Here is a 27,912-nt window from a genome sequence, read left to right on the forward strand (position 1 = left end):
TCGGTCCAGCCATTTCAGAGATTAGCCGGAACAAACAGACAGACAGACGAAAATTGGAAAAAATGATATTTTGGTGTATGTACCGTATTTATATTCATATGCATGTAGTAAAAAAAGTTTTTTTCAATATTACAAACAGACACTCCAATTTTATTTATATGTATAGATGTATAGATGAAGGTACGGTAAGTTTTACCTCTCTCAACGTTTCATTAATTTTTTTTTTACACGTTAACCTCTTTTATTCATGTTAACACCCAGTTAATAATATAAATAATGTATATTAAACACGAAAGTTTAAAAATAATCACAGTTATTTCTTTCTATGTGCATCACCACTGCCATCTATAGTCCCAATTGTAAACTTATCACATTTTCTTTTAAATCCGCTAGTGGCAGGTTCTGAAAATCTTTTTTCTTCAAACGACATGTTAGGAAGGCGTCCAGTGCTGGCAGATCTGCGTATCACTGGCTCTTCAGCACCACGTGACATTATTCTTGGTCTGTGCTCATTATTATGAATATTTGGCCGCTCGACACCACTTCCTAGAGCACGGCTAACAACATCTAGGAGCTTATCGAGGGTAGCTCCACTAACGTTGTTGCTACTCCCAATTTGTTGCACTTGCTCTGCATTACTCCGTTGTGTGGGGAATATCCTGTTACGTTGCTTTACACCGATACTCAATAAACCAAAACTTAAATTAAATGGAGTGTTTAGAATGAAATTAAATATTACCATTACTAGGAGTACCATCAGTAAAGCATTAAACGATACAATGAGAAGACCATAGACTATTGCGTCAAACGGCGGCCATAGACCATCTGAAAACAAATTAAAAAGCTTTACGATATATGTATTTTTTAATTGTATTATGTTATCTAAGATTTAGAACGACAACATTGGTGGTCTAGAGGTTTAGCACACCGCTTTACGTCCGGTGGTCGCGGGTTCGATTCCTCGTATATTCGTATGATTGTTGATATCTGTCTGGGTGATTTCTATGTATATTATGTATGTATTTACTAAAAATGTATTTCTATAGAATTGAATAGAGAATAGAAAATCATTTATTCAAATAAACTTACATTGAAGCACTTTTGAAGTCATCACATTTTTTTAATCTACCGCTCATTCGGAAAGCTGTCTCATCACAAGAAGAACGAGCAAGAAACTTGTGTGTTGCTCTTTTAAATAATTTATTCTTACTTACAATTTAAGTTTAAGTGTGTGAATACAAACTACCGATTATCACTAATTCAATTAAATAATCAAATAGAAAAATATTGTATACACAACAACTGGTTAAACAATTAATAAGAGGAAATCAGTCATAGTGATTTTAGTTTTTCATCATTATTTACTTGAAAGTGTTACCTGTATAAAAGGGGTTTGTTCAGTATTAGTTAGTATTATTATTATAAAAAATGTGTTACAGTTACTGTCTGTTCATAACATGTTAACTCTTACCAGTAATACCAGCGACCATTGTCTTGACTGTCCCACTGAGAGCAACCATGGGCTCCGATACTATAGACGTGAACATCCTTAAAGCAATTTTAAGAGGATTCATGTGCTTCATAAAGACAATTAGATCCGGAGATGGAATATCACATTCCGATTTCCAGAACTGCCATTTGCAGGTTTCCAGAGCCGATAAAAATTGTTGTACTTCTTTCTGTTCTGCTTCCTGTAATTTTTATTATCATTGTCATTATGCTTACAACTTTGGTGAAGTGCATTAAAGTCATTAACATCATCCAGAGGGCCTAAAATATTACACTCAGAGGACGGTATTGAGTGTCCCTTGGTACATCACCAACAACGAAATTCACAAAGAACTGGGCGTGCTACAGTCAAGGAGGAGCTCCTCAATTGCAAAGCAAAATATAAAACTCTACCCTAAGTGACAGTAAAAATGCGACATTATGTAATGCAGTAATCTTAAGGAACAGATCCTCCCGTTGAGGTGAACACTCCATTCCCAGTTCCCACAACCAAAATATCTGCTCATAGTTCCGGGACTGATTGCACATAGGAAAGGAAAAATTTGTCATTACAAATTTTTTTCATTATATTTTATGGAAAACTAACTCTGACCCGGACTTTGTAGACAAACTTACACCAGTTTATTTGTCTAAATAAAAACAAAATATCTTTATTCAGGAAAATCTATCACAGACTTTTATGATATGTCGAATCTACGGTCAGTTCGGATTGCTTACGAGAACTGACACGAGTATGATTGTATCTGCCTGGGTGTTTTCTATGAATAATATGTATATGTATGTATTTATGAAAAAATATATATCTATGTATTTGTATCAGTTATCTAGTACTCATAATACAAGCTGTAACTTTTTAGCTTAACATGAGTCTAGATGGCTCTGTGTGAATTGTCCTGAGATTATTATTATTATTACGTTTGCTTATAAATAATGGTGACCAATTATTGACAAATATAAATTAATTCATACCTTGTAGGATATAAACACTTCATATACATATACCATAACGAATATTATGATAACCACATGTTTATGGGATATGTGCATCCAAAGCCATATGAACAGGGTCGTCGCCCCCAACGAGCCCAGAACCCATGTTATCTGTGTCTGAAACATGAAACGTTACTGAATAATTCTAAATGAAATTTAAATACTTTTTTATAGCATAGGAGACAAACAAGCTAGCGTCACACTTGTCACACTTGTCAACACTCGTCAACTTTTGTGTTTAATATACATTATTTTTATTATTAATCGGGTCTTAACATGAATAATTTTAAGGCAAAGGTATTTCTACATAATTTCTACATCTCTCAATGTTTCGACTAGATCGCACTTCATGGTAACAAGTTGACTTACTCAAGTTAGTCATTGTAGAACAACAGAGAGGATGGCTTAAAATTATCTTCTGTTTGGAATCTTAAATCTGTATTGTAAATCTTAGGTTGCACTAGTGGTGCTCTCAAACTGACTACATTAAGTGTGACATGCTTTTTGAACCTTTCAGCTATCAAATTGGACTCTTATTTTCTGTGTATTTTTGGTCAATATAAGAGTTACCACAATATTTAACTATATTAATAATGTGCACTTAATATGAAAGTTTAAAAATAAGTACACTTAGCAATAAGTGCAGCCCAGGGTCCCGTGGATATAAAGGGCCCACTTGAAAATAATACATTGAAATAAAAAAAATCTAAAACATTAAAAAGCCTATCATAAGGTTGGCAACCCTGAGATTAATAAACTCATGCTCCTATATAGAACGGAATGGGGACTTCCCCGTAGCTTATTTTTTACTTGAGCAATATAATTAGGTAGGCCCTATGTAGTTTTAGGCCAGGGCCCAACAAATTCAGGATCCGCACCTGCTTATTACCTTATACTCCACAAGATAACATTGGATGTAATCACTCCAGGCCATTTTAATATTATCAAGCAGTGTCGATTTATATACAGCATCTTCTACATAACTCATGGACCGTCGGAGATTTGTTTCAGTGATCACTGTCTCGGGCTTTAAGATATTCTGCAAACTGGCCCATCTCTTCGCATCAAACTTCATTTGCAATATTACATCAATACTACCATCAGTGTTTTCCTGAAAATTGTAGATAATTATTTATTTATATAACATTTTAATTTACAATAACTACTTATGTACTAGTGAGAAGAATATTACTAATAAATTAATTTTTCGTTTTGAATACTGCATAATTGGCAATCAGCTTTTTATATACAACAGCCCAATCTGATGACTCTTTTTCTTTAATTGTTTTTTTCCTTTTAAATGAATGATGAGGCTCAATGAGTCAGTCTTTAGGCATTCTCTGTGAATCTTTCCGCTAGTCCCTGTATGTCATGCTTTTAAGTCGAGGGAATCGTAGACTCCCCAATCAATGCAGTTGTGCAGCCAGTTCATTTCTGTGTCCATTTAGTCTAGACTGGTAGCTTCTACTGTAGGCTTATTCTATTTCCTGTTTGACAGTGTTTAAGTTTATGTCCATATACATAAGCTTGTTATTTATCTATTGCGGAATATTGAACATGCTTCAAAATATTAAAGTAAAATTAAATAAAGAAGTACTTAATTTTAACATACTTATACATATAAATAGTTAGGATTAAGTCAATATCAATAATAAAGTTGTATAATGTTGTTATTGTCACACTCACTATCATAGCTTTTTATCAATTAAGTTAATTATAAGTAGGTACTTAAACATAGTAATGTGTCAGCAACAATATGATTATTCACATTAAAACATGATTCTTATGTGTAAACATCTTTTAATCCATAATAAATACTACCCTAGTATGATTAATCAGTCATTTCAGTGGGTGGCTACATGGTGGCTTTGGAACAATAGGTTTGCCGAACTAATTTATTACACAGAACCAAACACTGTTACTAGATTTATATTAACGGCCTCTGTGGTCTAATAATTTAGCACTTGTACCACTGTACCACTGTACCACCATACTTCCGATGGTGATGAGTTTGACTCCTCGCAGTACAAATATTTGTATTCATGAGCATGATTGTTTGTATCAGTCTGAGTGTTTTCTAAGTATACTTACCGTGGGTCTAGATGGCGGTGTGTTAATTGTCCAGGGTTCTTTATTTAATGTTATAATATATATATAGCAATAAAAGTGAGACTGTACATACTTCATAAGTTTACCTTAAGTTGACCGCCTTTTAGTACTATTCCGAGCATTCTTCTAAAAAATATATCTCCAATTCCAAAATTATTTTCTTTGGACGCATGTTTCTTCGGAACATATCTTAAATCAGGTGGAACATCATCGTTCAGGTCCGGCACATCATTGCTATTATCGTCCCACGGATCCGGACCAGTTTGGTCGTAATTAGTGACACAAGAAACAGAAAAACTTAATAAAAACAACACAATTTCACATTTATACATTATAAACAATTGAATATTTTTTATATTTTAATAATAATATATTATACAATGAATAAAAAACTAAACATATGAGAATATATACAAATTCTGTTATTTTAAATTATTTAACAGGCACACAATATTAGAGTATATATTAAATTAATTTATAATTTATAGAAGATAAAGAGATAAAATACTTAAAAATATAGATAAGTTTTTTAAACTTCTTAGCAAAATATAATTAATACTCTGTAGAAGTAATACAGGTTTGACTTTAAAAAAACATCGCTATTGACTTCGACGTATAAGTATCGATAAACGATTAATTTCAAATTTATCGAATAATAAATATCTACGTGTCTCTTTGGACTATCTGATACAAAGTCATCTTACGTTTTGTCTTTTTTAGTTTTGTTTTCTGTAATTTTACGCATTGAATTATTTCTACTAATACAAGCCTTTTGGCTGTACGCTGTACGGTAAGAGGATATTTTCTCCCTTATACATGTTACGATACTTTGACCTACAATAATTGCTAAAAATGGGAAAAAGTTATGAGAACTTTTTTGCTACGTTTCCACAAACTTTTCGGTACTTATTTTGTTTTATATGTAATCGAATACTCACTATCGATATTTGATGTTACGAAGACTTGCTATCGATGTCTGTCGAACATCCCTATACCATAATAAGCAAATGTGCATGTCATGTCATTTTCTCTGAATCGTACATAATTTGTTTTATTTGTGAGAATCAAGCGATATTGAATAGAATAAAAATGTTGAGTGTAACTGAAAATTTTCCCGAGTATGCCGTACCAGGCGCTAAACAGGTTCGTTTTGAGCCGTACGCAGACAATGGGGGAAGCATAGTCGCGATCGCCGGCGACGACTACGCTGTCATCGGTGCTGATACCCGTTTGAGCACAGGCTTCTCCATCTATACCAGGGAGCAGAAGAAGCTGTTCAAGTTATCAGAGAGCACGGTACTCGGCGCGACAGGATGCTGGTGTGACACTCTAACCCTGACCCGTTTGCTCCAAGCCCGCATGCAGATGTATGAACATGAACACAACAAGTCGATGTCTACGCCGGCCGTCGCGCAGATGCTGTCGACCATGTTGTACTATAAACGTTTCTTCCCGTACTACGTGTCTAACGTACTAGCAGGTTTGGATTCAGAAGGCAAGGGATGCGTTTACAGTTACGATCCAATTGGACACTGTGAGCGTTCTAACTACCGCGCTGGGGGCTCCGCGGGCGCACAGTTGCAGCCATTGCTAGATAATCAGATAGGTCTAAAGAATATGCAGAATGTGACAGCAGCCCCAATCCCCAGAGAGAAGGCACTAGCTCTGCTGAAGGATGTGTTCATCAGCGCTGCAGAACGTGATATTTACACTGGTGACAGTATCTACATACTAATCATTACAGCTAATGGTATTCAAGAAGAGAAATTTGAACTCCGTAAAGATTAGTGTAATTAAATATAAATAATAAAATGTCTATTACTTCTATAACATGGGTATTTTTTATTTCACTTGCATATCATAACTAACTGTGCCCGCGACTTCATCTGCATAAAATCACAGTACTTCCATATAAATTTTCAACCCTTTCTTCGCATTAAAAAGTAGTGTCTGTCCATTGTCAGGGTCTAGACTATCTGTGAACCAAATTTCATTTAAAAAGGCTCAGTAATTTTGGCATGAAATTGAGACAGACAGAATTACTTTTGCATTTATAATATTTTATAATATAATAGGAATAAGAATGAATAATTAAGAAATGATTAACAAATAACCAATTTATTTAATTAAAAATAATTACAAGGTAACCATGATATAACTTATACATTTTGTTCAAAATTATTTACATTTATTTGCAATAAAACAGTAGCAACATATAATACAGTTATTTATTGTACTTAGGCATAACAAATATATTCTGTGGAAAGATTTTCTCAAACATTTCTTGCACTACTTCTTGGATTGAGCTGTCGCCTATCACGGTGGCTTTTAACCTGGGCGGGCTGGTGTTACCGGCTACCAGCGGGTGAATATTATAACACAGCTCCACTTTATCTTTAGGAGGTATTGTCACTGTGAGTTTTTTATACCCAGAGAACATATATGCATCAGTTCCCTCAATGGTGAGACTTAGTCTAATTGGAGTATTTGATTGGCCAATTAATGTACATTTTAGAGACACTGAAGTTTGTAGTTCTACCACTTCTGGATAATTGACTTGGATTGCTATTGGACATACATCTATAGGGAGACCGGACAGTGCTGTGCTGCTCATGACACAATGGCCATCAGTGTTGCTCCTCCGCTTCCAAGTTATATTATATAAACCCACTCGGGTTGGATTGTCTTTTGGTTTGTATTTTGCTTGTATGCATACAGCATCTGAAGCTATATTTTTCTCAGCTACTGCTAAATTATTTATACAAGATGCTGCTTTATCATCATCTAGGTTTATAAAGCAATCAACTACTTCTAATTCTGTATTCAATATTAGCAAATCCCATGGACTTAAAATTTTTAATTGTGGCATAACAATAAATGGATCAGTCACAAAACATTTGGTAATGGGTTTGAAATTCATAGCAACAAAATTTGTGGTTACTTCAAAAGGCTTTATAACAGTTATTTTTGTGGTAAAATCCTTTACACATTCTAACTTTGATATCTCTGGGAGGTCTATATAATATGATACTCTAATTTGGACAGTTGTAGTAACAGTTCTATTGGTTTTTAAATAAAAAGTGGATGCATGAGCTGTTAAGTGAGCAAGATTTCCTACTCCTATTAAAATTGGTTGTGCTTGCGATTGTCCTTCTTTTAAACTCAGTTCTGTCACAGATTCTGGATTTGGATTGTCAGGGGAGCTTAGTAGAGAGAGTGCAATCTTAACATCATACAAAGAGGTAGTTTCATTATTTGTTATTGTAAAGTTTGTTGGGAACCATTCTCCCTGCAGTGCTGGACTAGCATTGTTTATATCTATTGACAATTTGCACTCCCTTGATGTTATAGTTGCTACAGGTAAAGGTACAATACAGTCAAATTCATAATCTGTCTTAGGACTTAAAATGAAATGTAATAGCTCTGGATTTATTGCAGTGTCTGTAGTTTTGTTTTCTCCTATTTTAAAATTCATTATGATTTTTCGTTTCTTATCAGAATCTAGGACAAAAGAAACATTTTTAATAATTAAATCTGAGCCATTGTCTTGTGGATTTGGTTTGAACTGGCACAGGAATCTCTTTACTTTGTGGCCTACTAGAGAAATTAAACTATTTCCATCTTCCGTTATTGGAATCTCAAGAGTCTCTGTAGGACTTGACACCGTTATATAGGCCTGTACTGATTCTAAGACCGTCTCATAAGTTAATCTTACATAGAGCTCCACTTCCACCAATTGATCCATTCTGTATTTTTGCTGTTTGAATTTTGGTTTTACTTCCAAGAAACTGGAAATATTTGACATATCAACAGCCACAGTAAAAGGCTCTTTCTCAATGGATGACTGCCAAGCCTCTAGTGCTTTGTTATGTGAAGAGACAGGCAGGTCTGGTTCTGGGGCAGGAATATTCAGGTTGAGTACTGACATTATATTTCTAAATATTCTGTCCTTGTCTTTATTTGGCACCTGTATGTAGTTTGACAATGCTTCTACAGATAATTGTATGTAATCTTGTATTTTTCCTGATAAATACGCACACTGCAAAGCTCTGTTAAGTACATATGATGCAAGGAACCACCATTTCTCTTTTCTGTAATCCCAAAGCATATGTGTCAGCAATGTTAGAGCCTTCCCGTAATCAGCAGAGTAGAAATATTCATTGGCCATTTCAACCACAAGTTGTTTCCTCATTCGAGGTGAATGGAATGTTTTGAATTGTGAAATAGCACAGCCCAGAAAACCAATAATCATTAAAGAGTGATTAAAAATTCTCTCATTATATTGTAATGCTAGAACTGCAGCCTGCTCTTTTTGAGGGTCATGAGGGTCGGCGCTGAGACGGCCCGGCCGCCACGGTCTCTGTCCATAGAATTCAACATTGCCCTCTAATGGATCAGGAGGTGGGGGGTATTCTAATACTTCAGTGCACACTGATCTCATTGCCTGTCTTCGTTTTACTGTAAACTGTGCTGCATGCTGGTAATAAAATCCAGGATGCTGCGACTGTATTGCTGGAAGCCCGGCTTTTATTGCTTCATCAAACAACTCTCCAAAGGCACTGTATTGTCGCGCTATCCAGGCATAATGTTCAAATAGCAATTCCGTAGATCCTACTCTGCTCTTGTACCTTTCAATGTGTGCCTTAAGTTGTGCTATTGCATCTCGCGGCAAATTTAAAGCAAACAATAACTTGCAAAGTTTGTAGTTAATGTATCCAGCAACAGTTCTCACTTCGTGCATATTGGTGTCAACTGTTCTGGTCTCTAGTAAATTTGTGTATGCATGCATGTAGTGCTTGTGAGCTGTACTCAGATCCTGCTTCAATTCGTTGAGGTACCCCAGCTTGAACTGGTGCCGCACGAACAAATACTGATGTGTGGTTTTATTCAAGTGGTCCCGGTGCTGCTTTATATTTTTTGTTTCATGGTGGTAATAGTTCTGAGCTATATCATAAAAAGCATTTTCTAAACGAATTATGTAACCTATCAGATGATCGCTATGAGGAAGAACAAACAGTGATTTTGATTGTATTTCACAAGCAGCACAGAGAGCTTGCGCCCGCTCCGCTCCGAGCATGTACTCTGACGGTGGGGGCGACTGGCCGCTCTGTAGCACGACTACCGCGACGCGGGTGGCGTGCCCCTCCACTGCTGCACGAATAGACTGCACCTTAGAAGCACACTCAATAATTTTTTCATTCCATTGTGGATCATTCCATTCCATATCGTAAAATATGACGACCACGGCGGGTATTGAAGAAACTCGTTTCTGAATCCAGTTTTTCTTCAGAATACCTTTCGGTATGTACCATTCATATGAGTTTCTTTTAGGCTTTACCACTGGGAATTCAAATGTGTTGTTGAGTAGTTTGAAACGAACTGACGCGCGATCTGGCCGCCTGTTGTTAGCGAAGGCGTCCCATATTTCCTTGTGCACTGCATTATTGACGGCGTCTAGTCCGGACAGGCCAATAAGTGCCAACGGCTTCAAGATTATCTCGGGCGGAAATTCTGTGTAATCACTTGGCTGTGTCGCCATAGTTTATTCTGTACAAGACAGGTAACAAGATATAATTGTGGGATTTCCTTTACTTATTCATATCACAGCACAGACAAAACGAACAACCTCATTGTCTTTATTCTAAAAAGCTGCATTCAACACAAAATTCGTCCATTGCTACAGTCCATATGAAATTGTCAATACGAGTCTGTCATAAAATACAATTGGTAAATGTCAAGTTGACATTTAAACGTATAATTAGAGATGTCCAGACCGATTGTAACTCAAAAAACAAATTGGATCGACGAATTGACTAACAATAATACATATTATTTGCATGTGTGCTAAGAAACAATGAAATTCAGTCGAAATGTATACATTATCTGCGAAAGTTTGTGAGTATGGATGAATGTTCGTTACTCTTTCATACAAAAATTACCGAACGGATTTTAATGAAACTTTGCAGTAATATAGCTATAACGTATAATACAATATATCGTAACCACATCCGAATAACACATAGGCTATAATTACGCGAAATCTAATGATAAATGTTAAGTAAATGTGATGCAGACGTTAAGAAGACGAAGTTATGCGGGGCAGCTAGTTTAATATAATAATACTTTCAACAAAGCTCAAGAATACCTATATACCTATATGAATATATAATAATTATATCTTTAATTTAATCGATATTTTTAATTAATATCGATGATCGATATTTCGGCGCTCTCATGTACACAAGTACTTCACTGTCAGTCAGTACATTTTTGGCAATCAAATTAAATCATTAAGTTAAATTGTCACTTAAGAATAGATGAAAGACCAACATTTCCATAACCTGAAAGTAACAATTGTTTTCCAGATTTTGTATATTGGCAAATGCACAGAAATGCCATGTCATAAAAAAGAGAAAAAAAAACCCCAAGCAAACATGGCTGTAAGGCCAGTTTCCTTTAATGTTTCTTTAAAAAGGTAAACAGAACAAAAAAAAAAGAACGAACGAATGAAATTATGGATGACAGGAAATGTTTTGCATTATAAAATAAATGCCAAATCGAAATTTAATGTAATATTATTATTTATCATTAGTTTAAAATAAATATATACAGTAGGAATCTCTAAAACATAGCTGGAATACAAAAAAACGTGCTAGTTTTATCTGCTTCGTAATTGTAACAATGTTTTTAACAAATCTGAATTATTAACCAAAAAGTGTGAAAATATGAATTTTGAACATAGAGTTCTTGTGATATTGAAATTCGGAGTACTATAATATCTGTCATATTAAATTTTAATAATCAATTGAATAAACTCGAACGCCATGACATCAGAAGCACTAGCGTCACTCACAGCAACCTATACTGATTCAGAAGGTGAGGAAGATATTATTGAAGATGAACAGACACCAGAGAAGGAAGAGCCTAAGGTTATACACTCGGCACCAGCCAGTCCAAAGAAGCCGGATGAGAGTAATAAACCGGCGTCTGCACCTGTGTCACCGAAAAGAAGGTTAGTATCTTATGTGGACGACACTATAGTCTCTGATGAGGAACCTATGTCTCCCGCGGCTGACAATCAGGACGACATGCGCCGCCTGTCCATGGAAACAGATACAGACGAGGCTGTACCGAGATCTGACCCAGACGATTCACAAGATGGACTCAGTATACCCCCAGAACCAGCCGGAAAGTGTCCTAAAGAATTACAAGAAACAATAGCTAGGTACTATAGTAGAATGCTGAATGAGGGACTAGATATGAATAAAATGATTCAGGACAAAAAGAACTTCAGGAATCCTAGTATTTATGAGAAATTAATACAATACTGTGATATAAATGAGCTAGACACGAATTACCCGCCTGAAATTTATGATCCATTGAAATGGGGGAAGGAGTCTTATTATGATGAATTGGCGCGTGTACAGAAAGTGGAGATGGACCGACGAGAGAAAGAAAAGAAAGAAAAGTTAGCTAAGATAGATTTTATAACAGGGGTAGCTAAGAAACCGGAGAGTGATGATGAGAAGAAGAGGAAGTCGAAGTGGGACCAGGCGGCACCGAACATGGGCTCCAAGCCAACTATCAAGCAGCCGGGCCTGGTGCAGCAGCCTCTCACCAGCAATGTCACTGGGACTAAAGGCACCATCATTTCAGCATTTGGTTCACTGCCAAAGAAACCTAAAATTTGACTAGAAAAGAGTAAAAGTAAATCTGTATTGAGTAAATAAGTTGTAAATTATAGTAAGTATATATCTTACAGTGTTTTATTTATGGATTTAATCCATATTATTTAATAATCACCTAAGAACATTTTAACATGTATGGTTTATACAGTATACCACTAAAAAGGAAGCATATAAATCCATTGCAGAACTACATAAAATGAAATATATACCTATATTTTAATTATTTATAATTTTGTGCTGATAATAAAATTAGAGTTGGTTTTGTTTATTTAATATTTCTCTGTCTAGGTTCATAAGCTTAGCCTAAGACATAGGCCCTCTATAAAAGACTCCATGTTCAGAGGAACATGGAGTCTTTTGCCTTTTGCCTGTCTTTGGATAGAGATCCAACACTTTCCTTCTTGCCCCCTTCCCCCTTTCATGTTGGTCCAGTCACTGACTTATCATCCTATATATCATATACCTATACAGTGTAATCATATTATAACATACTAGGTACCAAGTACATTATCATATTATGCAGATGTCTGTTTGTTGTTTTCAGACTTTAAAAAGATTTGTTCTATTAAAGATACATTGGCTATTTTTTTATTAGGCCATAGCTATAGTATGTTTCATTCTGGAGGTCAATACCTCCAGGTTCTTTAGTCCAAGTCCAGGTTCCTTAGTCTATGGAACCTAGTACTAGCAATGTAGCCTAACTTCTTTAGGTTAATCTCCAAGCAGTTCTCCCTGGAAACCATCGTGACAAGTTCCTGGTGAATTTGTCATGATGGCCTAAATGCCCATATTATCATTTACCACTGGTAAATTGCCCCGCCAGCGTAAATTGTTACCGCAGATAGGTACACTATTCCATCGTCATCATTAAAAAATATGTAATTTATGCTTGCTATATATCGCAAGCGTGAACTATTGTAATTATGAGACTGATTTAATACTTCATTTTCATCTTTAATCCTTATCTAAATTTATATAACTCAAAGGTGACTGACGTAGTGATCTATCAATGCACAGCCGAAACCACTGGACGGATCGGGCTGAAATTTGGCATGCAGATAGATGTTATAACTTAAGCATCCGCTAAGAAAGGATTCTACCCCCAAAGGGATAAAATAGGTGATGAAAATTTATATGAAACTGTCAATTTTAAACTCTTCGGGCTGAGACTTTGCATGCTTAAAGCTATTATGACGTAGGCATCCCCTAAGAAATGATTTTGATAAATACCACCTCTAAGGGGAGGGAGCGAGGGAAGCCGCGGGCAAAAGCTTGTATTTAATAAAACTGAATCCCCATACTTGATATTGTAACATTCCCCTAGGAGTTATCCGCCATCATAGAATGAGGTCGGATCGGTCAGTCATTCGTTCTTTCATTTGTTTGTCGATGTCAAAAACAGTTCTGTTTGTGTCTTTGTTTGTGATTCCGATATTTATTTTTGTTCACTGTCGTGCAGTGTCAAGTCGTTTGGTAGTTTTCGCGTATTTTGATATATATTCTTTTATTAATAATATTTACAATGGCCGAAGCGCCGCAAAATGATCCCGTGCCGTCATCTAGTGAGAATGTGATTGTTTGTAATGAACCAGATGACGAAGATGAGCCGGTGGCAAAAAAGCGCAGAATGTCTGACAAAGAGTCCGACAAGCTCGAGCACAGGCTCGGGGGCATTCTGTGCTGCGCAGTTTGCTTGGACCTGCCCCGGGCAGCCGTGTATCAGGTATTTCAAAACAGCTGATAGCAAATACGCTGATCAGCTGTTTTACCATTTATTTTGTTCAATAAATACATAATACGTAAAAGTCAATATTATTATTTTTTTAATTGGCACAGGTCAACTTGTGTGCGAATAAAGTGCGTCGTGATTTTGTCGATAATAAACAACTGCACGACGTATTTTATCGATATAGGTATATTTTATTATTACATAAGGCGTTATTGTATACGTTAGTGAAATATTTGTGTGCCCCGGCCCATTGTTATGGCGGTTCTTTGTGTTCTATAATAATGTATGGGGGTGAACTGGCCACATAGAAAATGTACTTGTAATTTATTCCTGTTATTGTCGATTTGTGATACTTTTATATTTATTTTAAGAATAATTTGTGAGATATATACTTAACTATGTATGATTTAGTGTGTATGACGATGTAGCAAGTAAATAGCTTGTATATACACTTGTAACATTTCACTTAAATAAAGAAATGTTTCAGAGATATAATTCTTTCTTTATTCTGTACTTCCCACAACATTCCCTATCCCACAAAATTAAACAACAAGGTCCTAAAAATATAGACAAAATAATTACTAGTTTTCACTCTGAAATGTCATTACTCATATATTTATTTCATGTATTCATTTGTTTATAAAAAAATTTTATATATTTTAAGTTAATTATTAAGAAATGAAGCTATTACACAATTATTTAAATTATCTTACAATTTACACAAACAATTATTTTAATATTTACTAAACTAGCACATTGGACCTATTAGAAATATATTTTAAACATAAATATACCTCCATTTTATTTTATGAATAAAATTGAAATTAGAATATTAGTAGTTCTTTATTGAAACTGCAAAAAAAAACGATTCACTTATATTGCATAATATTAAATTACATTTGTTTTCTGTTACAGCAATATTTATTATGTAATTAGTTTGTTTACAGGAGCAACATGTGATCACAGTATGAGGTAGAAACATAACAATAATAAATAACTTTTGGTTATTGTTATTGAATATTGCATATTGCAACACAAATTACACGATTATTAGTATTACCAACATGACAACAAATCTGAAAATATGAAAAAAATCCTATAAAAAAATATTTATATTATCTGTGATTAAAAAAAAAGTTAGAACAATATACTAATATTATAAATATATCATGTGTTTCTGTCTGTTTGTTACCTAATCACAACTATCCTGCTCAACAGATTTTTATAAAATTTAATGTAAGGATAGAATGATAAAAGTAGAATAGACATAGTCTGTCTTTTATGTTATAAGCAGTCAAAGTCGCGGGTGAAAGTTTTTTTTTATATTTCTGTATAAAAAGTAACTAAAATAATGATTATTAGAATTTGTTGACAAGAAATTATTTGGAATATTTAATAGCAATATTGAACAAGCTGTAGAATAAATATTCAATAGTAGATTCTTTCTCAATGGTTGCACCTAACCATTCAGAAATATTGAAATTTACTTTTTTTAATTGGTACATAATCCATAGATAACATGTTGTGATACAAACAGTTAAATAGGTATTACTGAAATAAATATTTACTATAATTTAATTAGGTATTAAGCATTAAAATATCAGACTTTCTGGTATTAATAGTACAAATTAATTATAATAAAAATCTGTATATTTAATATTAAAATATATTAAATATACAGTTTTCAGAGTGACATTATATATTTTCAATATTTTTGTTATAAAAAATAATATACATGGTAAGATGTAAAGGGTATATATGTATACTAATTTGAAAGCCACTAATCATAAAAACTGAACAACTTTCCCTAAGTAACAAAGTGGTACAACAAAAAACTGCACCATCACACGATCAGTTTAGTATCATGATTCAGAATTGAATATGTAATGAACATAAGGTTAAGTTGTTCAGTTTAATGAGTCCTGTTCTGAGTTTTTATTTTATACCCTTTATGACTAATCTATCTTATGTATTGTGAATTACACAAATACTGACCACAAATTACTGACCAATTGAATAATTGCAATACAGTTATGATTAAATATTATGGTAATTTGTATACACACATTTCAACTTAAAAATGTAAAGTTGCAACTAAAGTATTTAAAAGAACAACAGTTTCTTGCTCATTCTTCTTGATGAGACAGCTTTCTGAATTAAAAAAAAATAAATGAAGACTTCAAAAGTACTTGAATGTAAGTTTATTTGAATAAATAATTTTCTATTCTATTATTATTAAATTTCAGTGTAGCAATGGGCACCTGATGTGTGCGCCTTGCTTTACACACTTGCTCGCTGACGCGCGGCTTCGTGACGAGGCAGCCACCTGCCCCAACTGTCGCGTTGAGATATCCAAGACATCTGCCTCAAGGAATTTGGCAGTTGAGAAAACTGTATCGGAGCTGCCCTCCGAGTGCAAATATTGCACTAGAGTGTTCCCCAGGCATTCCCTGCAGCACCACGAGGACAACACGTGTGACGAGAGGTAATTATTGCTAACTTTACATTTTACTAGTTGTTTCCGCGGAGTTACCACCGTAAAATTTATAGCCTATATCTTCTTCTGATGTATAAGCTATATTATTGTAAAGTTTCATTAATATCTATTCAGTAGTTTTTGCGTGAAAGAGTCACAAACATCTATCCATCCACACTCACGAACTTTCACGTTTATAATATTAATTAGATGTGATTACTTCGGTGATTACTATAGTGAAGTAATCACCGATGGAGTAATCACGAACATTGTTAACTGTTGATATTCTGGTGAATGCAAATATTGAGATGCTCACATTTCGCGGTGTTACTTGAATGATCGTGTCGAGGTCAGTTTATCTTTACATAGTATAAAATGAATGAATGAAATAGTCGCTTGCGCTGTCTGTTCGCAACTACGTAACGAATTTTAATGCAGTTTTTAGCAATAGTTAGAGTGATTCAAGAGGAAGTTTTATATATAGTATTCAAATTAAATTAAAATTCAAAATATCTTTTTACATGTAGGTCTCATGTAGGTCATTATAGTATGTATAATAAATAATCTGTACTTAGAAATAAATTTGGTTTGATATTGGTGTTTTCATCATCGGAGATTCAGTCATTTTTATTAATGTTAATGAATTGGTGAAATGTCTCTGCTCTAACGACATATGCTGGCGGGGTACGTGTGAGGATGTGGTGAGATAGCCCATTGTGGTGAATTCAGCTTCAATTAACCACGACGATTTTGAAGTGACCATGTTCGTTGACCTGTTAGGACAGATTTTTAGTAATGGGGCTAACTTGTTCCGATTTCTACCAATCCCTCTTAAGGATTGGTATAAATGGTTAGTTAAGGTTAGTCAGTTAGATAAATAAATTAATACCCAATCTATTTAGAATACCGGCCGAATTGAAGCCGTGACCTTAGAAGTCTAGACGATGGCGCGATGGCCACAATGCTCAGAGGAACCAGTTGTTTTTTTATAATCTCGATTTTTATGTTGGTACTACCTGATCTACGTTGTTTATAAATTAATATTCGCGTTAAAAAATTAAGGGTTGATGCTAGAAGGGTAAAAATTTAGGGTTGTATGTATTTTTTAATGTCACATTATAATAAAATAAACATTTCCTCCAAAAAAAAAATGTTAGGAGAGGACAAGCCTTATCGTACATTATAGGTATGAAAAATAGATAGTAGCCGATTCTCAGACCTACTGAATGTGCATATGACATTTCATTAAAATCGGTCAAGCCTCAGAGGAGTATGCTAACTAACACTGTGACACGAGAATTTTATATACAGCTATTATTATTTTAATGCGACGTTTTAAAATAATAATTTGACATGGTCATCATTTATACGTATAATTAGCAAATCACGGGATCTTCACGTTTTATATTTATTGAGTTCCCGATATTTCGGTAATGTTTCAAACGCCATGATCACGGGTAAACTAAAGAGCAGCGGGTAGTAAACAAAAAGTTTTTTTTATACTTAAAAACTTATATAATAAAACGTGGTAAAATCCCGTGATTTACTAATTATAGGTATTATTAGTGCCTATTTTTAGTCCATTAAATCCTGAATCTTCGCTGTATAGTACCCAGATTTTGTATCCATCCTATCCGCGCCGCGCAATCATTTCCTTTGTAACTTCATACATACAATAGGTACACTCAATGAAGATCACCGTCTACTGTATAGCCTTGCCCTAGTTAAATCGGTTGCAGCAAATGTATAATAATATCTTGCAATGTTTATCATATTCACTGCTGGCGACAATCATAGCCAGGTGTACGTTTTAGCTCGTAATTGAATATTGAAATAAATTGACGAAGTGTAAGTGTCAACAGACAGAATTTACTAGTTTTATATAATCTATACATATAAATAAAATTGGAGTGTCTGTTTGTAATATTGAAATAACCGTTTTTTACTATATGCATATGAATATAAATATGGTAAATACACCAAATTGACATTTTTTGCAATTTTTGCCTGTCTGTCTGTCGGTTATGAATACGGTACATACACCAAAATAACATTTTTAATTTGTCTATCTGTCTGGTTAATCTCTGAAATGGCTGGACCGATTTTGATGGGACTTTTTTTGGCAGGTAGCTGATGTAATAATAATAAAGTTAAATTCCACGCGGACGAATAGGTATAATATAATTAATATTAATGCATCGCTTCTATTGGTCATAGCGTAATGTTATACATCTTTAAGCCTTCCTCGACAAATGAACTATCCAACACAAAAATAATTTTTCGATTCGAACCAATAGTTTCTGAGATTAGCGCGTTCAAACTAACAAACTCTTCCGCTTTATAATATTGGCATAGATTTCATTGTTCATTGACGAAGTCTCGAAGACTTCGTCAATAAACAATCAAAATGTACAAATCTAGAATTGAGGCCAAGTATTGATCTAATATTATAATGCCTGCCTACGTCTACAAGTATCTATAGCTACAATCTGCACTGCAGTGATGTCGCAGTGTCACTGATCTATAACGACCACAAATAACGATGTCATACTGGTAACGATCATTGCAATTTCTGTCAGGGTTAGGGACGTTGTACTTGTACACAATCTTTATGATATACTAGCTGTCCCGATTGTCTTGCCACATAAATTAAAATCGTTGTTAAAAATAGTTGGTGACAGAAATTTAGGATTGTATGTATTTTTTATGTCACATTATAAAATAAAAATTTGTCTTAAAATAAATGTTAGAAGTGGTCAACGCTTAACACTTAGAGGTATGAAAATCATATTAGGGGTGGACAACCCGAAAGTGAAAAAAATATCCAAAACATAAAAAAAAGTTAAGGGTGGACACTTAGGGGTATGAAAAATAGATAGTAGCCGATTCTCAGACCTACTGATATTCAGTATCATATAAAATTTCATAAAAATCGATCAAGCCGTTTCTGAGGAATATGGTATTAACATTGTGACACGAGAAATTTATATATAAGATTAATGATTTCAGTATCACTTATTCGATAATTCATAAATTAAATTTATATTGCGTCGTATGAATTTTCCAGGATTATTATTAATATTATAATTATATCCAGTTTAAATCAAATCAAAATATCTTCATTAATGTAGGTCTATTACAAACATTTATATGTTAAAAACAACCGTCAGTTTTGATTCGAGCTAAGAACCAACATGAAACTCAGGTCGTATTCTTACAAATGTGCTTGTACATGTATACAAAAATCATCATTCATCATCATCATTGCCTTGCCTTTATCCCATTATTTGGGGTCGGCGCAGTATGTCATTCTCTTCCACTGCTCTCTATCGGTCGTCATATCTGAACATACTCTTCTTTTATTCATATCATCTTTCAGACAATCCATCCATCTTTTCTTAGGGCGTCCCCTCCCTTTACATCCATCCACATTCATATTATACACTTTCCATAAGACATGGTCCTCATTCCTCCGCATAACATGCCCATACCAGCTCAATCTGTTACCTCGCAACTTTTCTATAACCGGCGCAACTTTCAAACTTCCTCAAAATTACGTAGTTTCTTAGTCAAAGTTTAGTATTATGAGTACTGTACCTGGCTCTTGGCTTGTTGTACCCCTTACAACAGGGATGCCAACTGAACGCGGATACTCTATTAATACGAGATTTTTGGCCTTCGGTAGAAAACCAATTTTGCCCTCTCATAAAAATTTGTATGAAATTTGGACCTACAAAGGTCGATCAAAATACTCTCAGCTAGTGTACGAGATTATATTGTTTTTTATTTCTCATGTACGAGGCCTAGTCTACCTTTAAACTGACACAGTATAGTTCATTTTTTTAATCGTTCTTGTAGACTTTGAGGTTATCCATTACAGATATAAACAAAAAAAACTCTGCTGTTTAACAATATTAGCTAATAATTTGAACCTAATTGTTCTTCTCCAGGTTATACAAGTTTGCGCAAATCGTTGTGAATTTTAGTACTTTTTCATTAACCTTTACAAAGATATAAACAAAAAAACCTCTGTTGTTTAACAGTATTAGTATATATAATAATTTGAACCCGAGCTGTTCTTCCCCAGAGAATACAAGTTCGCGCAAATCGTAGGGAATTTTAATCCTTTTAATTAACAATTACAAAGATATGAACAAAAACTTTGCTGTTTAACAATATTAGTATAGCTAATAATTTGAACCGAGCTGTTCTTCTTCAGGGAATACAAGTTCGCGCAAATCGTAGTGATATTTAGTACTTTTTGATAAACCATTACAAAGATATGAAGAAAAAATCTTTGCTTTTTAACCATATTAGTATAGCTAATAATTTGAACCGAGCTGTTCTTCTTCAGGGAATACAAGTTTGCGCAAATCGTAGGGAATTCTAATACTTTTTAATTAACAATTACAAAGATATGAACAAAAACTTTGCTGTTTAACAATATTAGTATAGCTAATAATTTGAACAGAGCTGTTCTTCCCCAGGGAATACAAGTTTGCGCAAATCGTAGTGAATTCGTCTGCGAAGCGCCCATATGTGGATAGTTTGGTTCGCATTGTGTCGAGCGTGTATGCGCTGCTGGTGCGCGCGTTGCGTATGCTCTACCTCGTGTCTGAGGAGTCGCAAGTTCCTCGGCCGCCGGCCAAGCGCCGTAGGCACCACAGGTGTGTGCCAACCTCTCGCCACATATGTGCTAGATTTTTGATGTATCTATATCTTTAGTTACAATGTCTCTGACAAGATCCAGACATCATTATAATAATAATTTATAGTCATACAACGTAGTCCATTTTGTTAATAACAATTACTTAACCTGTGTTAGGAAATAACAATTGTGGGACAAAGTATGACCTGTCTTAGAATGGGACAGTCTATTGTACAATTGCCTTCAGGACACTGTTGGAATTTGCCGGACTCTGCCTAATATGGATGTTATTCGTTTCTGGTGTATGGTATAGAAGTCTTTGGTGCGCACTTACGCAAACAGTACCCTAACAGTGCTCTCCCAATAGTGCCCTAAAGGCATTGTTATGTTGAACACGAAGAGCATTTTTGTATAAAACTGACCCACAAGCTGCCGGTGTAGAAAACTTAGCAGTGCTTTAAAAAGATTTATTAACTTTTGACGTTGTGATGAGCGAAACATATAACATGCCTACATTTCGCTCGCAATCTTCGCATCCACTCAATATATTTTAATGTGGCAAAGGGCGTGCCTTCAGCCGTCTCTCGTATTAATTTGGTATTTCCGTTAGCGGAGACTCCAAGATGTCAATTGGCAGTTCTCTTTGTGTTGGCGAAATTCGACCTTACGATCTTTACATCGTAGTCACATTTGGGTAGAAAACTGCTAGTCTCCTAATTATTATCAAAAACAATATATTTACACTTATCGGCATTTGCCTGCTTACTCATGCTTTCACGAAATGTACAAAATATTTAAACGTATATATACTTGACAACATATATATGCTTAAGTTACGTTTGATTTAGACATATACATAAATAAGATAATCATGATTAAAATAAACTTTATGTAAATAGGAATAGAAATCGTTTAAATGTTTTGCTGTATCATTATAACAGTCATCTTTGTTTCTAACACCGTCTAATGTTATGTAGTTGGTGGCGTAGCTACTTGATTACAAAAATACAAAGTAATTTTTAAATTCAATCAGGGAGAATGTTGTCTCCACTCATGTGCTATTGCATCCTTGTTCAAAGATTTGTCAAATAACCTGATAATACATTAAATAAATTATGTTATTTTAAATTGAATACCGATTTAAATTTAACTAATATTAATTTATTATGCTCTTTACACCTATTTAAGATCACCTAAATAAGAAACCTTACAGTGCAGGATCACTGTAAGGTTTCTTATTAAAAAACTGACTAGCCAAGTAGGCTTACATTCATTCATCCATAATTTAGTAGCCGCGCTCTTGTTGGTGGAGCTCTTGCCATGTTCCACGATTTTCCATAAATCTCTGCTGATATGAGTCGACTCCAAATGTAGCTGTGTCTTGGTTTTCCCTTCTCCTCTATCCTTCTATTTTTCCTTCGGTAATATTTTTCATAAGTTCGTCGTGTCGTATCAAGTGCCCCAATATTTGTCCTCACGTATTCACAATAATATCTATGACCTGCCTCTTTTCTTTAACCATTTGTAGTGCTTCTTCATTTCTTATTTTATTGTTCCAAAGAATTTTTTCTATTCTTCTTGCACTTGCTTATACCACATTTCACAGGCCAAAGCTGTACTCCAGATGTAGGCCTACATGTTATTATTAAATATATTATTTTATTAAACAATCTGCCACAGTCTTACGAAGCTATAGGTGTCACATATAAAAATCCGCAACACGAATTTTAATAGTATTCCCTAGTTACGCCACTGAACGTAGCTTGATTCACCAGATGCGATGCGAACCGAATTCATCCACGTATTGTATGCATGATGGCCTGAAACTTACTGAACCTGTTACCTAAAGCTGTTTGACACAAATTATTAGCTAACCCTGTTACTGTAATAAGCTTTCTATTTTTGAATTTACTGATACATTGACAAATATATGTTAAGTTTGTTTATTGAAAGTATATTTCACGCAGGGGGAAATGTTTTCTCTAATGATAGAATTGGAATTCCGCATCGTAAATAATTACGAATTAACTACGATAATGGTGATGATGAAAGCGATGCTTTTTAGGATAAACTGACTGTTTTTTATGGATGATGTTGGAATTGTGCTCCTGCGCTAATGGTATTCGTTCGGCCAGCACTAATGGGAGATGACAGTATAAGGAACGGGTCAGTTCAGATCGTGACTTTAATTTGTGGCCAATACGCTATGATAGGTAACATAGTGGATTGATCACGACTGTTTTCAGAGGAGCAAGCTACATAGTGGATTAACCACGAATCAATCAGGACTAGATACTAGAGCGGTCGGGGTATTCTCTCTATATTATTAATGGGGAATAATCAGCTGGCACGCCATTGTTAACAATGTTCTATGGAAATAATTGCGGACAATTCGTAGTGAATTCCCCACAACAATGGTCTGAGTGATCCTCCACTGGTGGGTCCCGGGTTGGATGAATGTGTGATTATACTCTTCTTCCTGTTTGGGCTGCGTAATCCTTGACTGGTGTGATCGCTGGTTCCCTGGGCGCACCAGTCGAGGATCACGCTAGATGAGCGCAAGAGTATAAAAGGCGTGCGGAGTGCACCCTTCTCCCTATATTTCGGCTGCGTGATCTTCGACTGTGTGCCTGTTAGACACCCGGGCGGGGTGAGCGCGAAGTATAGTGGGGGTGCGGGTGCAGGCTGACGGGGTGCCGGTACGCGTGCATCGGGTGCGGGTGGCGCGGGCCGGCGCACGAGGCGGCTGCGCACGAGGAGCGGTGTGCTCTGCCGCGGGGCGCGGCTGCTGACGTGGTGGCCGTGCTCGCCGACCACGAGCGCCGCGCCGCAGACGCGCTCGCCGTACACCGCCAGCTACTCGACCTGCTCTCCTGCGAGCAGATCACTATCAACGGTCAGTACATCTCTAACTGCCCATCCTTTGTAGCTGTATTCAGGTGAGGAAGATTCAATATAGCAGGATACTCGGGCATCACACCTTAGACCTCAAGAATGGCATCACATGATGCGTGGTATCCACATGGAGACGATTTTTTTAATTTAGGATAATAATGGTATTGTGCACTCATTTGCGATAACGATATACGATGACGGGGCACTAGTGAAGGATGACCATGAAGTTAGATCAGTTAGCCCACGGGGCACCAGTGAAGAATGATAGCATGAGCATGAAGTTAGATCAGTTAGCCCAACGTGAATATATTAATAGGAATTACCAACAATAGTTTCTAGAGGAGGTCGTATTTTAAGAGCCAATTTACACAACCTGCAGACCTGCAACTGAAGCCGTACCGCACTGAGGAGTTTGTGCACAAGCTGTACTACGAGACTTCGCGGTTCAACGCATTCAACCTGCAATGGGTGGTGAAGGCATTCGTGAACAAGAACCAGCGCGATCCCACGCAGAGCTCGCAGCGGGAGATCACTTACCAGGTACTCACATTCACGTGCATTCAATCGCTCTCTTGGAACGAGGTCAACCAGTTATTTTTTATTATTTGCGATGCGAGGTCTGCGTTCAATTAATTAAATTTAAAAGAATATGTTTTAGGATAATAATGGTGACCTTCATAATTTTTTTTGATTTTGAAAAATTGATTTTGAAGAGTCAATTTTCATTGTTTATATCTATACATATAAATAAAGTTGGAGTGTCTGTTTGTAATATTGAAATAACCGTTTTTTACTACATGCATATGAATATAAATACGGTACATACACCAAAATAGCAGTTTTTACAATTTTTGTCTGTCTGTCTGTCTCTTTCTTCCGGCTAATCTCTGAAATGGTTGGATCGACTTTGACGGGAATTTTTTTGGCAAGTAGCTGATGTAATAAGGAGTACCTTTGGCTACTTTTATTTTAGAAAAATACAGTTAAATTCCACGCGGACTAAGTCCCGGGGACAGCTAGTTTTTCATAAATATATCGGAATAGAACAAAGAAAACAGAAACGTAGAGTAGTTTCCCTCAGACTAGAGCTAGCGTCCGTCAGGCAGGAGTTGGTTTTCAGTCGCTCCATAAGTCCTTCCGCGTGCGTACTCGTTCCTTATCGTTTGGCAAAGCTGTAAAGACGAACTGCAAGTAGCATTAGAATAATTCGATAATTTTATTAATATAATTACAGATTTTAGCACAAATACTTTGTCATAGGCCGAGTCACCTTATTTGGTTCACATATCCCGTCGAGCCAAATTTTCCACAGTGGCGGTTCTGACTGGTACTGGTCTTCTGCGTTCACTTAAGATGGTGGAGGTTGGGCCTGGGGCGGACCATTTTATCTCGGCTCAACTCGGGGGCAGTAACCCTCGAGTAGCTGGGTCTTCTACACCCCCATAAGGGGATTGGGCTCTCGGGGCCCCTTTTGCACCGGCATTTTGGGGCCGTTCAAGTATTACGAAAGCACTGTTCGTCTTTATTTAGCTTATTTTGGATGGATGGGGAGTCTAGATGATGATTACGTCATCAATAGTTATTTACTTTTTTAAACGAATGAAAACCCTCACATTGTCTTTGTTAAAAAAATATATTAATTGAAAAATGTTTACCTAAGCAGAGGGGGTACAAGTTTTGCTCACTTTTGTTGACAAGGGGGATGGGGGGGTCAATAATTCTAATAAATCTGCTTATGTAAAAGTACCTCGATACGACCCTCGGGTAGCTAGGCGAGGTGGTAGTGACGGAGCGTGTGTATGTGCCGGCGATCACCCGCAGGTGATCCTGAAGAGCAAGCCGTCTTGCGCGGTGGGCGTGCAGTGGGTGTGGCTGCGCGGGCCGTACGGGGAGGCGCGGCTGGTGCCGCGGCCCGTGGCGCACGCCTTCAGCGAGGCCGACCCCGACGCCCCCGCGCAGCCCCTCCCGCTCGCAGACCCCGGGGACACCAACCGCCTGCTCTCCAACAAGGCCATACACTTCAGGTCACGCCAATTTATTTTTGTAACACAGGGCGCGAACCAGCCTGCGGCTCACCTGATGGTAAGTGATTACCACAACTCATGAGCACCCGCAACACCAGGAGAATTGCGAGTACGTTGTCGGCCTTTTAAAAAGGAATAAGCTCTTTTCTTGAAGGTTTCAATATCGTATCGGTTCGGAAATACCATTGCTGGAAGGTGATTCCACAATGTGGTTGTGCGTGGCAAAAAGTACGTTTTTTTATGGATGATAATGGAATGGTGCACCCGCCTGCGCTAACGGTTTACGCTGGCGGAACACCAGTGGAGGATGATAAGATGAACATGCAGTCAGGTCAATTAGCCCATCGTGACAAATTCACCAGAAAGTTTTCACGATGGTTTCCAGGGGGAACCGCATGAATGTCAACCTGATATGGTACATTGCTAGTAATGGGGTTAAAAGTCTACATTACTAACAATCCCCTTCGTTTCCCCGTTTGGTAATGGAGTACGGACCAGACTAGGGGGGTCCTAGGTAATATAGCACCCCTGGGCACATACCCAGTGTACCCAGTGGGGACTTATCCCCACTGGGCATTGAGTACCAGACCCCTTAGAGTCTGGTACTCAATTTAAATAACACGACGCTATGAAAGTACCAAACTCAGTAAAGCAAATATTGAAATGTTATTTTTGTTCTCTTGCAGGCTCACCATGTTTCTGATATCAAAGTGATCTCCCAAGATGACGCCGGCTTCCGGACCCTCACAAGCCAGCCGACTACATCCGCTGTAACTGTAACCAAAGAATGCTATATTACCTTCGTTTTAATGCACTCATTTGCACCACGCTCGCAACGATCTCCAACGAAATTTATATGCTAAAGTACAGCTTTATGACTGTAGATGCTTTTACCTCTTCATGCAAAAGGATGAAAATCTTATATATATAAAATTCTCGTGTCACAGTTTTCGTTCCCATACTCCATCGAAACGGCTTGACCGATTCTCATGACATTTTGTGAGCGTATTGAGTAGATCTGAGAATCGGCCAACATCTATTTTTCATCCCCCTAAATGTTAGGGGTAGTCCACTCCTATTTTTATTTTATTTTAAGGCAAAACAACGTTTGCTGGGACAGCTAGTCTTATATATAAAATTCTCGTGGCACAGTTTTCGTTCCCATACTCCTCCGAAACGGCTTGACCGATTCTCATGAAATTTTGTGAGCGTATTGAGTAGGTCTGAGAATCGGCCAACATCTATTTTTCATCCCCCTAAATGTTAGGGGTAGTCCACCCTTAAATTTTTTTTTTTTTAAAGCAAATCAATGTTTGCCGGGACAGCTAGTTATAAATAAATTTGCGGAGAGAGACGATTTAAACACAAGGAGCAGCTTTGTGTTTCACTCGTCGTTAATCCAAATTCAAATTCAAATTCGATTTTGATGAAATTTTATTATCTTTATTTTGTTTTATACTATGTAAATTCAAAATTCAAAATATTATTCATATAGGTCTATTACAGACTCTTATGATATGTCAAATCTACCGTCAGTTCGGAATGATTTCGAACCTCCTCTCTTCGCCTCTATCTCTATTACTATTGGTGGCGGCATAATCGTGACGTCACCAACATCACGTGACTCGCTATGGTTTTAAATATGAAATGTAAGTAACAAATTAGTCAACGAGTGTTCTTTATGTATTGAAGCTGAACTGTACATTGTGTTGGTATGTCATAATTTGCACATTGCCTCAATGTTGTACAGTAATCGTGAATAGCTTATTTACACTAAGTAGAGTATATATACTGAAGTCATTGAGGTATTACGTACGAAATGTTCTTATCTTCTCTGAACATTG

The 27,912-nt window shown here is 36.2% G+C and overlaps 5 protein-coding genes across 5 annotated transcripts; 3 read left to right on the top strand and 2 right to left on the bottom strand.

Moving 5' to 3' along the window:
• Window positions 1-264: 264 nt before the first annotated feature.
• LOC131844031 (uncharacterized) lies at window positions 265-4,954 on the bottom strand. The gene is made up of 5 exons (XM_059192816.1): window positions 4,695-4,954; window positions 3,389-3,610; window positions 2,479-2,616; window positions 1,472-1,691; window positions 265-825 (listed from the first exon to the last, which is right to left on the bottom strand). The coding sequence occupies exons 1-5, from the start codon at window positions 4,938-4,940 to the stop codon at window positions 314-316; spliced, it is 1,338 nt and encodes a 445-aa protein (XP_059048799.1). The 5' UTR covers window positions 4,941-4,954; the 3' UTR covers window positions 265-313.
• Window positions 4,955-5,588: 634 nt separating this feature from the next.
• Window positions 5,589-6,438, top strand: LOC131844021 (proteasome subunit beta type-1). The gene has a single exon (XM_059192806.1). The coding sequence runs from the start codon at window positions 5,698-5,700 to the stop codon at window positions 6,394-6,396; it is 699 nt and encodes a 232-aa protein (XP_059048789.1). The 5' UTR covers window positions 5,589-5,697; the 3' UTR covers window positions 6,397-6,438.
• A 315-nt stretch (window positions 6,439-6,753) lies between these two features.
• LOC131844011 (trafficking protein particle complex subunit 11) lies at window positions 6,754-10,296 on the bottom strand. The gene has a single exon (XM_059192795.1). It carries the CDS (start codon window positions 10,145-10,147, stop codon window positions 6,833-6,835), a length of 3,315 nt encoding a protein of 1,104 aa, XP_059048778.1. The 5' UTR covers window positions 10,148-10,296; the 3' UTR covers window positions 6,754-6,832.
• Window positions 10,297-11,121: 825 nt separating this feature from the next.
• LOC131844019 (SAP30-binding protein) lies at window positions 11,122-12,453 on the top strand. Its single transcript, XM_059192804.1, has one exon. The coding sequence runs from the start codon at window positions 11,433-11,435 to the stop codon at window positions 12,297-12,299; it is 867 nt and encodes a 288-aa protein (XP_059048787.1). The 5' UTR covers window positions 11,122-11,432; the 3' UTR covers window positions 12,300-12,453.
• Window positions 12,454-13,601: 1,148 nt separating this feature from the next.
• LOC131844017 (zinc finger TRAF-type-containing protein 1 homolog) lies at window positions 13,602-27,474 on the top strand. Its single transcript, XM_059192801.1, has 6 exons — window positions 13,602-14,019; window positions 16,272-16,510; window positions 23,834-24,045; window positions 24,424-24,584; window positions 25,866-26,068; window positions 26,755-27,474. The coding sequence occupies exons 1-6, from the start codon at window positions 13,819-13,821 to the stop codon at window positions 26,780-26,782; spliced, it is 1,044 nt and encodes a 347-aa protein (XP_059048784.1). The 5' UTR covers window positions 13,602-13,818; the 3' UTR covers window positions 26,783-27,474.
• Window positions 27,475-27,912: the final 438 nt, after the last annotated feature.

Source organism: Achroia grisella, unplaced genomic scaffold (genome assembly GCF_030625045.1).
Source record: "Achroia grisella isolate CSIRO2021 unplaced genomic scaffold, CSIRO_AGI_Agris_v1 utg3654, whole genome shotgun sequence".
In the NCBI taxonomy this organism is placed as follows: Eukaryota; Metazoa; Arthropoda; class Insecta; order Lepidoptera; family Pyralidae; genus Achroia; species Achroia grisella.

Excerpts from the sequence above, each read along its gene's own strand:
- LOC131844031 (XM_059192816.1), bottom strand. The coding sequence starts at position 4,940 with ATGTATAAATGTGAAATTGTGTTGTTTTTATTAAGTTTTTCTGTTTCT. Across the intron at positions 1,692-2,478 it reads AAGTGTTTATATCCTACAAG|GAAGCAGAACAGAAAGAAGT; the intron begins GTATGAATTAAT and ends TAAAAATTACAG. Across the intron at positions 826-1,471 it reads AATGGTCGCTGGTATTACTG|ATGGTCTATGGCCGCCGTTT; the intron begins GTAAGAGTTAAC and ends ATTTGTTTTCAG.
- LOC131844021 (XM_059192806.1), top strand. The coding sequence starts at position 5,698 with ATGTTGAGTGTAACTGAAAATTTTCCCGAGTATGCCGTACCAGGCGCT.
- LOC131844011 (XM_059192795.1), bottom strand. The coding sequence starts at position 10,147 with ATGGCGACACAGCCAAGTGATTACACAGAATTTCCGCCCGAGATAATC.
- LOC131844019 (XM_059192804.1), top strand. The coding sequence starts at position 11,433 with ATGACATCAGAAGCACTAGCGTCACTCACAGCAACCTATACTGATTCA.
- LOC131844017 (XM_059192801.1), top strand. The coding sequence starts at position 13,819 with ATGGCCGAAGCGCCGCAAAATGATCCCGTGCCGTCATCTAGTGAGAAT. Across the intron at positions 16,511-23,833 it reads GACAACACGTGTGACGAGAG|GCTGACGGGGTGCCGGTACG; the intron begins GTAATTATTGCT and ends GTGCGGGTGCAG. Across the intron at positions 26,069-26,754 it reads AACAAGGCCATACACTTCAG|GCTCACCATGTTTCTGATAT; the intron begins GTCACGCCAATT and ends GTTCTCTTGCAG.